At 43.4% G+C, this 14,301-nt stretch overlaps 1 protein-coding gene across 1 annotated transcript; it reads left to right on the plus strand.

Annotated features, from left to right (window-relative positions):
- Window positions 1-305: 305 nt before the first annotated feature.
- LOC310750630 (caspase-3-like) lies at window positions 306-9,088 on the plus strand. Its single transcript, XM_083589086.1, has 4 exons — window positions 306-580; window positions 3,064-3,236; window positions 6,171-6,300; window positions 8,643-9,088. Exons 1-4 carry the CDS (start codon window positions 379-381, stop codon window positions 8,918-8,920), a joined length of 783 nt encoding a protein of 260 aa, XP_083445212.1. The 5' UTR covers window positions 306-378; the 3' UTR covers window positions 8,921-9,088.
- Window positions 9,089-14,301: the final 5,213 nt, after the last annotated feature.

A 14,301-nucleotide genomic window follows, 5' to 3' on the forward strand; every position in this document is an offset into this window, starting at 1 on the left:
CCGCTGGCATGTAGCCCTTGGAGGGAAGGTTGACAATGCAGCCCTCAGGCCAAAAGACGCCAGTCACCTCTGCTATATTAGAGCACATTAGAGCTCCCAGGATTCTTTGGGGGAAACCACTGGCAGTTTAAAGTGACATGTGACTGTTTTAAATGTACAGTGCATTTGTGGCCTGTGTTCATATGTCCTTATGTGTCTAATTGGCACTTCATATCACGCAACCAAGCCTGCCTAATCAAACTCATCGTGGTTTTTCTTTCATAGCCCCACCCTCAAGCTGAGTCATAGTACAGCTCAGCGGAGCAAAGATTATATATACCCTATATATCTACAGGTGTGCACACTTTCTGTTTGGTGACAGCGGAGGTGATTCCTAGGATGGCGAGCCAAACGAAGAACAGGGCTCTGATCATTGTCAATTACAATTTCCACGGAAGAAATGCAGAAAGCAAACTCACCTCAAGACCGGGAGCCAGGAGGGAAGCAGACAGGATTTTCAAAGCATTATCCAAGTGCCATTATGCCGTGAAAATTCACCTTGACTTGACAGCTAAAAAAATAGAAGAACTTTATGAGGAAGGTATGTGTACGGCTTGGCTTCTGTTGTGTTTGACAGCCTGGAACATGTCCAAAGAAAAGAAGGCTTCAGTTTCTGGAAACCACAGGAGGGGAAAAAGCTATTGCACTTGGGTCTTGATTATGAGCTTCCCATAGGTATCTGGTTGGCTGGTGTAAGAACCGGGTGCCGGACCTGATGACAAACCCTCCAACATTTCTCCAATAGTGACGTCCTATTTCATCATAATTATATGAATAATTGTACTCTTTATACCCCACCCATCTGTCTGGGTTGCCCCAGCCACTCGGACCGGCTTCCAGCATATATAAAAACATAATAAAACGCTAAACATTTTTAAAAAACTTCCCTATTCAGGGCTACCTTCAGATGGCTTGGGGGGTTGGATAACTCTATACCCTCCTACATTTCTCTGATGAAAATAGAGATGTCCTAAGGACATTCCGGGATCAAATCAGAAACCGGGATGGCTTCTGTAAATCCAGAATTCTGAAAAATAGGGACACTTGGAGGGTCTGCTCTAATGGGCCACTGACCTCATCCAGCAAGGCTTTTCTTGGGTTCTTGGAGCTGGGTACGTTTACTCTGAAGAAGTGACAATTTTGGGAAGACGTAATAGTGGTCTTCAAATATCTGAAGGGCTGTCATTCAGAATACAAAGCAGATTTTATCCTCTGCGGTTCCAGAGCTGGAATAAATGAGTGGAGCAAGGTTTCACTTTAGGAGAAACGTCCTAACAGCAAGTGCTGTTCAGCAGCCTTGGGAGATGGCAAGATCTTCTTTTGCTGCATGTATTGAAGCACAGGCTTCAGGGCTACCTGTCAGGGGTGCTGCAGTTGCACCTTGCATTGCAGATCTTGCAACCAGCAAGGGTCAGGGATGCCCTTTCCAGGGCTGTGATTCTATGGCTGTGCACGCATTACCAGCTTAATATGCAGCTACGTCAAGCCTTTTCCTCAATTCAGATTGAAGCCAGTTTGGGGGTGGGAGGGGAGGCATCAAAACACAGTATTTCATAAGACACAACAGGATAGACAGTGGATTGCGACTAATGTCTTCGATACAGCACTTCCTAAACCAGCAATGGATGCACACTGATGCAGAATAAACAGGAGTGTGTAGCCTATACAGTATTGTGTTTGGGAAATAGAATAGCATGCCAATACAGGATCTGCTTCCTGGTCTGCCAGATTCAGCAAAAATATATTTGTGTGCCAGTTGCTAAACTTTGCAAACAACACATCTGAGAAGTTTGTAACAAACGCAGATCGTCAAGATAGCAAGACCCATCTTTTGAACTTGTTGTTTTAAATTACTGTGTGTTTTAATCCAGATTGTGAGCCAACTTTGATACTTTTAATTTTAATGTCTGCCGCCCTGGGACCTTTTTGGTGAAGGGTGGATTACAAATATCTAAAACAACTAAAAGAATCGCTAGTCATTGACAATAGTAAAGATTAAGCCCCTCCCCATCGCCTGTCTGTGCACAAAACCCCTTTTGCACTTAGAACTTCATACGAGACTCGTCGTCAAGCAGATCAGTTTGAACTTTGGATCCCTGCTTCGCTTCACACATGATGCCCCACCTCTTACCTTTTCATCCGGCGTCAATAGCTGAGCTGTGTGTAAAAGCTGCCAAAATCGTGGGCATAACCAGCCACCCTGCTTCGCCTGCCCATGTGAATGTAAATAATGCGTAGTTGCAAAGGGTCGGTAACTTTTGCATGAAGGGAAAACATTATGTAAATCGATGATTTTTTAAAAAGAGAGTGAGAGCAGGTCTTTTATTTCCGTACATGAATTTTGTACTGAAAATGAAAATTTAATAGTTATCCAGCTGGTTTAGAGACCCTTTAATATAAATGCATGACCCCATAGTAAAGGTAAATAGGTAAAGGACCCCGGACGGTTAAGTCCAAAGGTGATTATGGAGTTGCAGCGCTCATGATTTATGGGCTACTACTAAAATGAGGCTGCATTTTAAATTGTATTTTAACCCATATTTTAATTAACTGTTTTTTTTTCCCCTATTATGTTTTATTGTAATTTTATTGGTGTTAGCCGCCCTGAGCCTGGTTCTGGCTGGGGAGGGCAGGGTATAAATAAATTGTTGTTGTTGTTGTTGTTATGTACTGAAGTTCTCACCCTGGGCCAGCAGGGGGATACTGTAGATAGTTCAGGTCCACATATGCAAATAGGGGATCGAAAGTGACGTTCAGTGATTGGCTAGTTACAGAAAATGGTTACTGTTGCGTTCTAGTGGAGCTCTATATAAGCAGGCTGGCTGAACCCTTCAGTTCAGTTCTGTTCTGGCCTGTGAACAAACAAGAGCTGTTTGAAGAATCGCTGGGTCATCTGATATGTTCACCCACAACTTAACAATTATTATTATTATTATTATTAGCCTGGAAAGGTGGGGTATCAGTTTGGATCATAAGATAATATGAATGGTGGCAGTGTATTACTCTGTGCTGTATCTTTTGCAGAATGTCACGCAGATCACGGGGAGTTTTTTGTAAGCATTCTGTCCAGTCACGGAGAAGAAGGGATTATCTATGACTGCGAAGGACAGCCAGTTCAGCTCAAGCGTATTTTCCAGATATTAGAACCTGAAAGGTGCCACAAACTGGCTGGGAAACCCAAAATCTTCTTCATTCAGGTAACATCTGGAGCTGCAAGCTTGTTGACTTGTGTGTAAACCATCTGTGAGGATGATGGGGAAATTCAGACAATCTCTGTAGCTGCAAGCTTGTGACTTCACTGTTTAAACGGTCACAATAATTATGAGCATGGGGAAAGGCTTCTCTGTCCCGTAAGCATGCCAGCTTTTCCGCAGCATGGTGTATCGAAACATAACGGTGGTGGGGAAAGCACAGTCTTCAACCTTTTAAAAATGAAACTAGGGACCAGTGGCGTAGCGTGGGGGGTGCAGGGGGGGCCGGCCGCACCGGGCGCAACATCTGGGGGGGGCGCGCTCGCGCTCGCAGCTCTCTGCCCCCTGCTGAAATCCACGGGTTAGGGGGCGCAAATTACTTGCCTTGCCCCGGGTGCTGACAACCCACGCTACGCCACTGCTAGGGACATATTCATAAACCCCAGATCTCTTACCAAAAATCACTGCCTGGGGCACACACACAAAAATGGCACATGTTGCTAAAAGCTCTACTGACTGTTGTATTCGTTTTAGCAACCATAAGCTAGCTAGGATGTTGGACCTGCTACAGCAAAATGTTGCGGTGTTCAAGGCTCTTGTTCAGGTTTCCAGCCACTCCATTCTGTTCCTCCTCTCCTTCCTTGGTTTTCCACCCTTTCCATGCACTCACTTCCAGCAAAGCAGTGTTTTCCACTTACAGTGGTACCTCAGGTTACATACGCTTCAGGTTACAGATTCCGCTAACCCAGAAATAGTGCTTCAGGTTAAGAACTTTGCTTCAGGATGAGAACAGAAGTTGTGCTCCGGCGGCGCAGCAGGAGGCCCCATTAGCTAAAGTGGTGCTTCAGGTTAAGAACAGTTTCAGGTTAAGAACAGACCTCCGGAACGAATTAAGTACTTAACCCGAGGTACCACTGTATATCGAGACCCATTAAAAAAATACATGAAATGCATGCTTAACCCATGTAAAACCTTGCATTCTGGAAAAACGGCTACTCGGACTGTGCTTGGTTTCAGTTCTAGAGTGTATGACTCAAATGCCAAAAGGAAGAGGAAAAGGTTTATTTTCTTGCCCATTTGTCATCAGGGACTAACTCATTTTGTTCATCAAGGAATTATCTGCATTAACTTTACTGCATTTCCTGGACTCATCGTATCAGTGTAATCTATATTCTCTGAACCTTCCCGGATGTTTGACTCATCGTGGCTGGTGTCAACATGGGGGATTTCCTCCTAAAGGCAAATACAGTGGTACCTTGGTTTTAGAACAGCTTAGTTTATGAAGAACTTGGAAACAGAATGCTGCAAACCAGGAAGTAGGTCTTTGTGAACTTTGCTTTGGAAGCTGAACATGTTCCGCTTCCTGTTGAGTGTGTTCCATTTTTAAATTACTGTATTTTTCGCTCTATAAGATGCACCAGACCACAAGACGCACCTAGTTTTTGGAGGAGGAAAACAAGAAAAAAAATATTATGAATCTCAGAAGCCAGAACAGCAAGAGGGATCTCTGCGCAGCGAAAGCAGCGATCCCTCTTGCTGTTCTGGCTTCTGGGATAGCTGCGCAGCCTGCATTCGCTCCATAAGACGCACACACATTTCCCCTTACTTTTTAGGAGGGAAAAAGTGAGTCTTATAGAGCAAAAAATACGGTAAGTCCCCGCTGCTATTCAGAGGCTTCCTGTTGAGTCTGTCAGCTGTTGAGTCCTGAGCACCTATGCAACACGGAGGTGATATTTGGTGCTTTTGTTTTTGCTATTTTTTGGCATTTTTGTTTGTGTGGCTTTTTCATTTTTTTGACTGTGACTTGTTCTTTGTTTTATGGGGCTGACTTGTGACTGTGGTTTGTGACTTCATTTTTGTGACTTGCTTTTGTGACTGTGTGGAACCCAGTTCAGCTACTGATTGATTGATTGATTGATTGATTGTGTGACTGCAGAAATGGATAAAAGCCCCCCAAGCCAAACAATGACTATCATCAGTGCACATAAGAAAAAATAATAATTTTAATTTTTATCACCTACAATTCTGTCTTATTTATTTTATAGTACAGTACATTGATTATTGCTTTCATTTTATGAATCAATGGTCTTGTTAGATAGTAAAATCCATGTTAAATTGCTGTTTTAGGGGTTGTTTTTAAAAGTCTGGAACAAATGAATGCATTTTGCATTACTTTCTATGGGAAAGCATGGCTTGCTTTTACAACACTTTGGTTTTGGAACAGACTTCCAGAACGGATTAAGTTTGGGAACCAAGGTACCACATTACCAGCTTCAGAAGAGGCGTCCTTCTCAAGACCACAGCAGGGAGGAAAGAGTTACATTTCCCCTTCTCCCAATAATTATCCCCTCCGGAGTGATGCTATTTGCACTTTAAAAAAAACAAAAACCTGCATGTTAAATGAAGCAGCACATCTCAAAGGCATTTGTAGTTTGAGCCCTGAACTGAGCCTGGAAACAAATGGGTAGGCAGCAAAATTGCACAGCAAAGGGATCATGCTTCTGATAAATGTGTTCTGGGACAGGAAAAAAAACCTCAAAGCAACAAATGAAGGCAGAATACAGAGGATCTAGGCTTTATTCTCTGGGTTAGGCACATGGGACAAGAAGGATGCTTTTAAAAGCACACACAGAAACACGGACTAGAAATATAACTCTGGTGGGGAAAGCACAGCCATAAACATTTCAGAAATGACAATAGGGGCATATTCACGGGCCCCAGTTCTCTTACCACCACCCAGGGCACACACCCAAAATGACACACATTGCAAAAAGCTCCATTGCTTGTTGTATTTTTTTTTTTTTATCAATAACAGATTGTCCAGTATTGTTTGTTAAGCGCTAGCTAGGATGTTGGACCTGCTGCAACAAAATGTTGCAGCGTAGAAAACGCCTGTTCAGGTTCCAGCCATACAGCGGTTGCATTTGCTGTGCTTTCTAGGCCTGCCGTGGAGCGGAAATTGATCAAGGTGTTTGGCTGCAGACAGACAGCGGTGAAGCACAGACTGAGTGTTTCTCACACTATCTCTCCGTTCCTCAAGACATGGCAGTGATGTATTCTTGCTGTCCAGGTATGTACGTCCTGTGTGGAATGTTGAAAGGCTTGGGATAGGCAAAAGAAACAATTCCTTTTCACCACGCATAAGCTATGAAATTCATTCCCACAAAACGTCAGGATGACCATCAACCTCAACGACTTTAAAGAGTTATTAGACATGTTCAGGTAGATTAAGGCTGTCCTTTTCTCATTAGCAGGCTTATTGTAATAACCTGCAGTTTTATAAGAGTATATATTTACAGTCGATAATTAATTGAGCAAGTTAAATGAATTTGGATATGCAAAAAGATATTTTTAAAAATTAATTTAAGGAACCGCAGAAAGAGGGGGAAGTCAAATTTCGAAATGTTAAATGCATTGTCAAACTAATGAAATGTATAAAATTGAAAAATAACAATAAAAAACTTTAAAAAGAGAGGGAAAAATAGGGGGACGGGAAGGCTGTCTGTTGCTACTAGCTTCAAAGCTCCAACCCTAGCTATGGGGGGGGGGGGTAGCTGGGGTTCTTTGCCCCTGATGAAACCGTAAAAGGGGCACCATTGAGGCTCGCCCCCCATATGCAAATGCATGTTGGGGGGTGTGCCAAACTGGGTCTTTGACGCGGGTGAAATAAAACCTAGTTTCTCATCTGCCTGCAGTGTCAGAGGGGGAATAATAATAATAATAATAATAATAATAATAATAATAATAATAATAATTTATTTATACCCCGCCCTCCCCGGCCAGAGCCAGGTTCAGGGCGGCTAACACCAGTAAAAGTTAGTGAAAACATAATAGGAGGGGAACCCTATTTAAAATGCAGATTAAAGTGCAATTTAAAATGCAGCCTCATTTTAAAAGTAACCCATAGATCACATAAAGGGAGGGAAACATAAGGGTCAGACTGAGTCCAAACCAAAGGCCAGGCGGAACAGCTCTGTCTTGCAGGTCCTGCGGAAAGAAATCAGATCCCGCAGGGCCCAAGTCTCTTGTGACAGAGCGTTCCACCAGGCCGGAGCCAGTATTGAAAAGGCCCTGGTTCTGGTTGAGGCTAATCTGACTTCCTTAGGGCCCAGGACCTCTAGAGTGTTGCTGTTTATGGACCTTAAGGTCCTCCGCGGGGCATACCAGGAGAGGCGGTCCTGTAGGTACGTGGGTCCTAGGCCGCATAGGGCTTTAAAGGTATGCCTCAGGATACCAAACTGCTAGGATCACAGAGTTGTAGAGTTGGAAGGGACCATGAGGGTCAACTATTCCAACCCCTTGCAATGCAGAAATCTTTTGCCCAACATGGGGCTCGAACCCAAGACCCTGTGATGAAGAGTCTCATGCTCTACCGACTGAGCTATGGAGAGGGCTGTTGCACTCAGGTCCTGCTGAGAGCGTCCCAAAGGCATCTGATTGGCCGCTGTGAGTACAGAATGCTGGACTGGCTTGACCCAGCAGGACTCTTCTTTATGTATGCCTAGCAACCCAGCCCTGTACAAGATCGAAGCAAATTTCACCCAAGTATGCCCAAGTAAGTGTGCACTCTTTATAAAGATTGGAGGAGTGAGGTTACTACCCCTCTATTACTCCTCTAACGCAGGTGGTGTTGTGGTCTAAACCACTGAGCCTCTTGGGCTTGCCAGTCAGAAGGTCAGCAGTTCAAATCCCTGTGATGGGGTGAGCTCCCGTTGCTTTGTCCCAGCTCCTGCCAACCTAGCAGTTCTAAAGCACACCAGTGCAAGTAGATAAATAGGTACCATTGCGGCGGGAAGGTAAACAGCGTCCCCGTGTGCTCTGGTTTCTGTCACAGTGTCCCATTGCATCAGAAGCGGTTTAGTCATACTGGCCACATGATCCGGAAAGCTGTCTGTGAACAAACGCTGGCTCCCTCAGCCTGAAAGCGAGATGAGCGCCGCAACCCCATAGTTGCCTTTGACTGGACTTAACCGTCTAGGGGTCCTTTACTTTACCCCTCTATTATTGTCCATGCCGGGTCGCTCAACCATTGCTACTGTGTCCTTTCTTTTAGCAGATCAAGATGATCAGGTGACAGCAAAAACTGCAAGGTTTTTAGCGGGGGCAATTAGAATAAGATCTACAATTTGATTATTGATGCAAAACCCCAGAATGGATTTTCTATAGTTAAGTTTTTACCTCTATCTTCAGTACATTTTATTTCATTGCTATGGCTAGTGGCTGATGCAAATAAAGATTCTTCCGATTTTGAAGTGTGCATATGTATGGGTAGATTTGTGGGGTTGTGGCTGAAACGTACTAGAGTAGCTCTAATAGAAGAAGCATGATTGCTGCCAAGAAATTTGTTTTCAAGGCACCACCTTGCTGAAGGAGACCAGTGCTCTTCAAGTTCTTTTTTCCTGGTGTTTTCAGGCTACGCTTCGTTCATCAATCGGTGGGAATCCATGTTCCTCAAGGCCTTGCTGGACCTGCTAGAAGGAGAGGAATGCCATCTTGAAGTTGCCAGTTTGATGACCCGAATTAGCGGGACAGTCGCCTTGCAGGAAGCGAAAGGGAAATACAGAGGAGGTAAAGAAATGCCCTGCTTCGTCACCAAGATGGTGAGAGAGGTTTACCCCTTCTCACAAGGAAGACAGGCCTCAGGTGATCTCTCCAGTTCCACCAGGGAGTGTAGCAGCAACGAAGTGTAAGGAATCAGCCGCATTCCTTGTCTGGACAAGGACTCCTGTGAAGCCAGGAAGCAGCTCCACCATGAGAAACGTGTGATTGTTCCAAACTGGGCAATAATGGTCTTTTTGCTCTCCAATGAAGGGTGAATAACTCAAGCACATCTGATAGGATGGAGGTTTATAGTATGTGGGGCTACCTTTGAAGGTGACCCAGAAACTGCAATTAATCCAGAATGCGGCAGCTAGACTGGTGACTGGGAACGGCCGCCAAGACCACATAACACCAGATCTGAGAGATCTGCATTGGCTCCCAGTACGTTTCCGAGCACAATTCAAAGTGTTGGTGCTGACCTTTAAAGCCCTAAACGGCCTCGGTCCTGTATACCTGAAGGAGCGTCTCCACCCCCATCGTTCAGCCCAGACCCTGAGATCCAGCGCTGAGGGCCTTCTGGCGGTTCCCTCATTGCGAGAAGTAAGGTTACAGGGAACCAGACAGAGGGCCTTCTCGGTAGTGGCGCCCACCCTGTGGAATGCCCTCCCATCAGATGTGAAGGAAATAAGTAGCAATCCTATCTTTAAAAGACATCTGAAGGCAGCCCTGTTCAGGGAAGTTTTTAATATTTAACACTGTATTGTTTTTAATACTTGATTGGGAGCCGCCCAGAGTGGCTGGGGAAACTCAGCCAGATGGGCAGGGTATAAATAATACATTATTATTATTATATTATTATTATTATGTGTGCCTTCTGCTCTTCCCTCAGTTTTCAAAATCTAATTTAGCGAACCTGTTGCCTAACATCTGAGGTGGCCTAAACACCCAACTTGTCCCAGACCTAAGAAAAGGGTATTCTTGCTCCCTCTGCTTCGATGAAGACCTGTGGATCCTGCAGCAAAACATTACAGCATGGGGTGGTCCTGTTCAGGGTTCCATGCCTTCTTCAAGGCTACTCCATTACATTCTACACTCCATGCCTTCTGAGCATGTATAGCTATCACTGGGCTGCTTTGAGGTTCCCTACCTCTAGGGCTTCTGCTAGAAAAAGAAAATATATCTCAGCAGTATCTATTTCCCTCTGCCGTATTGATACCACCCTACTAGGCTGCTATGTTGCATAGTTAAAAGATCCACACTTGGAAAAAGACTTCATGGTCAGTGTATAGAACAAGGTGGCCCCATGTGCTACTGAGACAATTCTGTCCATGAAATATTGCCATGGGACAGTCCTCTGCCGGAAAGGCTGTCCAGTCCCAGTCTGGTTTAAAGAGAAGTGTAAGAGCAGAGATCAGGAGTGAACCTTGAAGTTGTCCATCAACAATGAGTACCTGGACAGCAGACTGAGCAGGTGTACAGCTCACCTGGCCTCAACTTATCCTGTTTGCCAGGGGAAGCTTCTATTCTCGTTCAGCTGTTTCCTATTCTCGTCCCTGTTTTTCCCTTTGGAGACGCCTTGTTAAAATCATGTTGCCGCGACTGTCGTTCTTCAGGGTTCAGCTTCTTCTGCACAGTCTCCAAAGAGGAGAGAGATGGACGCCTCTTAATAATCATTGATTTATTATTGCCTTCTGAACAACCCTCCTGAGGCAATTTGCACACGAAATGATTAAAACCAGTTAAAATGCAATAGCAGCAAATATATTTTAAGCAAGACTGAAACCATAGCAAAGTACCGTATTTTTCCCTGTATAAGACTAGGTTTTTTCCCTAAGAAATAAATGTCCAAAATTAGGGGGTGTTTCATACATGGGTACATCTCCCCCCATTTTCTTAAATCTGAATCCCCAAAAAATATGGGGCGTCTTATACATGGGGGCATCTTATAGATGGAAAAATATGGTAGATACTTGTGATAAACACCCATTTTATCCAGTTGGGGAAGCCCGTCAGAACAAAAATGTCTCCAATTGTTTCCAGAAAGCAGATAGTGAGCACCTGTTGTATCTTGAAAGGAATGCTATTCTACAGAACAGGGGTAGCCACACTAGGCGCCCAGTCTGGGTTACTGCATGTCTCTAATGCAGCTGTGAGGAACTGTTGGTCCTCCAGATGTTGATGGACTGCAACTCCCATCAGCCCTAGCAGGCACAGCCCAGTGGTCAGGGCTGATGGGAGTTGAAGTTCAGCAACATCTGGAAGACCCCCAGTTTCCCGCACCTGCTTAATGTGGGCTGTGTGTGTGCATGAGCACTAGGACTCCAGGCGCAGTCTTCTGTTTAGCATATAATGAAGGGTGATGTTCATTTCCAACAGTTGGTAATAAGCCATGGTAGGAGATTTTTGGTTTTTCAATAAATCTTTAACCATTCACCATGGAAAAAAGACAGAGTCTGTACCAGAGAAGAATGGCAAGTTAAGCCGATGGACTGCGCTGAAATGGCAAAGCTGACTGGAAAACTCAGGAACCAAGACATCAAAAACTTCTAAAAAGAATGGGGGAAATTCATCTAGGAGACTACTGCAAGCAGATGCAAAGATTAGCAGGATTTGAAACCCACTTGCAATGTAATACTATGGATGATATGGATTGAAAAATATAGAATATGGAATAATATGCAGTTGTAAACATTGACAATAGGGCCCATGGACGGAATGGGGAGAAGTCTCGAGATTCAGAGTAAGCTCTATATACGGATATGCATTTGGAATGTTATAAATTTATATTTGTAAAATCAAATAATAAATGATTTCCAAAAAAACACACAAAACCATAGACCAGGGAACTATACTATACTATACTATACTATACTATACTATACTATACTATACTATACACTATACTATACTATACTGGAAACAGTAAGGTTGCACTCCAGCCTTCCAGGAAGAACATTACAGCAAGGGGGAAATGATCCTGACCTCAGCCACCACCAAGGGAAGGGGCAGTTGCAGGGAGTTTGCATCCTTGACCCTCTCTCTACCAGAAAGAAAACTCAGCTCCCCTGGCTAGTTGCCCTAGCAATTAGATTCTGAATCACACTCGGCTCTCTGCCACCAGCCAAGAAAATTAAAAGACTTGTCATGTGCTTACCAAGAGAACAGTCGGAGTGTGGTTTTATTGGGTGTGGAGCATTATTGTAAGCTGGTTTTATTGTGTTGTATATTTTGAACTGCTACAACCTGCCCAAGCCTTAGGGGTGAAGTGAGATGGAAATGGATAATTGATTATTCTAAAATGCAGGATACATAATGTTGTTCTTGAGCCACAACAAGAACATTGCAAGAATGCATGTGTTCATATTCATCACTTGTGCTACCCTGGCTTGGCGTCTCCAAATCTAAATTTTAATATAAACTCCTTAGGATAAAGACTTGGTTTTTGCTTATAAAGAGCCGTGTCTATCGATCTTCTGTAGATAAAAAATGAGTGAGATGGATGGATCGGAGAGTGAATGAGTCTATTTCTATGCTACCCTTCATCACAAACGATTCCAAAGGTGTTTTACACACACAAATCAATAAAACAATAAAATATAATAGCATAAAACCCCTTATGGAAATAGCAGGCTGAGATCTAGAAAACCTAAAGGCTTGGTAAAATAAAAATAAATATAAATAAATTGGATAAATAATAATAATAATAAATAAAAATAAAATAAAATAAAAATAAAATATAAATAAATAAAAATAAACTGGATAAATATAGAGTAGGCACCAGGTGGCCCTCTCTGAGAAGATAGGCAAAATTCACGAAGGGTAGCTAATAATCTCTCAAGCAGTGTCAGAAACTGGGATATGAAAGGTGGGAGCTAAATGGCACCTTAAATATAGGTTACGGACGCTGCAATGGAGCGCCTAGGCATGCTTTTTAAAATAAAAATACAAAGCTGAAAATGAATAAACTGAAGCTAAAATCTTATGTTCATTTTTCACATGGTCTAGTCTTCATCTGAAGACTGCAAAAAACAACCCCCCACTTCCCCTGCCCACCCCCCTAATATTCTTAAGAGGGTCCCTTCTCCAGTCTTCAGAGAGTGGCTGGAAGTGGGGAGTCAGAAAAAGGTCCTCCTTTTCTTCCAGCAGTGGCAGTTTTAATCTGTAATCTTAGGCTCAGAAACTGCTCGCATTAATGGAATTCCCTGTCGCAAAACGCGCCTAGAATAATGGGAGTTTCGAACGCTGATCTCAAATTCACTAGCCCCTTTTGCAACCAGGATGAAGTTCAAAGTTTCTGATTTGATTTGATAATGTGATTCGATGGTATTTGTCTTCCACTTTTCCAACAGCAATGTTGAGCTCAAAGCAGTTCACAATAAAAACAATGGCATTTTTTTAAAATAGCAAGAATTAGTGATGATGACAGAGAGGGACCTCCAGTTTCTACATCCTTATTTCAATGTAGAAAAGGATTTTTGTTTTTTAAGAAAATAACTGCATTTTTTGTTTGTTTGTTTATATTCTAACTTTCCTTCAAGGAAGAATATGTGCAGGGCTTTTTTTGAGCCAGTTCTGGCACCTCTCAGGTGGGCGCCACTGCTTTTATAAGAGAACAAGGGAGGCGTTCATGGTGAGTTCTGGCACCTCTTTTTCTAGAAAAATAGCACTGTGTACCTGGTTATCTTATTCTTCACCTGAGTGACAGTGAAATGTCCTAAGGTCAGCCAGTGAATTTCATGGCTGGTCATCCAGATGCTTGTTATAGTAATTCTAAAGTCTCAAATACAGAATAAATGTTGAGAACTGTGTAAGGTAAACACACATACATGAGTATATAGACCACATGTCTAAAATTGTTGTTGTTGTTGTTTAGTCGTGTGTGACTCTTCGTGACCCCATGGACCAGAGCACGCCAGGCACTTCTGTCTTCCACTGCCTCCCACAGTTTGGTCAGACTCATGTTTGTAGCTTCGAGAACACTGTCCAACCATCTAGTCCTCTGTCGTCCCCTTCTCTTTGTGCCCTCCATCTTTCCCAACATCAGGGTCTTTTCCAGGGAGTCTTCTCTTCTCATGAGGTGGCCAAAGTATTGGAGCCTCAGCTTCACGATCTGTCCTTCCAGTGAGCACTCAGTTACAGGGAACCAGGCAGAGGGCCTTCTTAGTAGTGGCACCCGCCCTGCGGAACGCCCTCCCATCAGATGTCAAAGAGAAAAATAACTACCAAACTTTTAGAAGACATCTGAAAGCAGCCCTTTTTAGGGAAGCTTTTAATGTTTACTAGGTTATTGTATTTTAGTGTTTTGTTGGAAGCCGCCCAGAGTGGCTGGGCAAACCCAGCCAGATGGGCGGGGTATAAATAATAAATTATCATTATTATTATTATATTATTATATTATTATTATTATTATCAGGGCTGATTTCCTTAAGAATGGAGAGGTTTGATCTTCTTGCAGTCCATGGGACTCTCAAGAGTCTCCTCCAGCACCATAATTCAAAAGCATCAATTCTTCAGCGATCAGCCTTCTTTA

Source organism: Podarcis filfolensis, assembly GCF_964270895.1.
Source record: "Podarcis filfolensis genome assembly, chromosome: 15".
Classification (NCBI taxonomy): Eukaryota; Metazoa; Chordata; class Lepidosauria; order Squamata; family Lacertidae; genus Podarcis; species Podarcis filfolensis.

Bases quoted from the DNA above. Each gene is read 5' to 3' on its own strand.
- LOC310750630 (XM_083589086.1), top strand. From the start codon at position 379: ATGGCGAGCCAAACGAAGAACAGGGCTCTGATCATTGTCAATTACAAT. The intron at 581-3,063 runs GTATGTGTACGG...TATCTTTTGCAG, and splicing joins AGAAGAACTTTATGAGGAAG to AATGTCACGCAGATCACGGG. The intron at 3,237-6,170 runs GTAACATCTGGA...TGTGCTTTCTAG, and splicing joins CCAAAATCTTCTTCATTCAG to GCCTGCCGTGGAGCGGAAAT.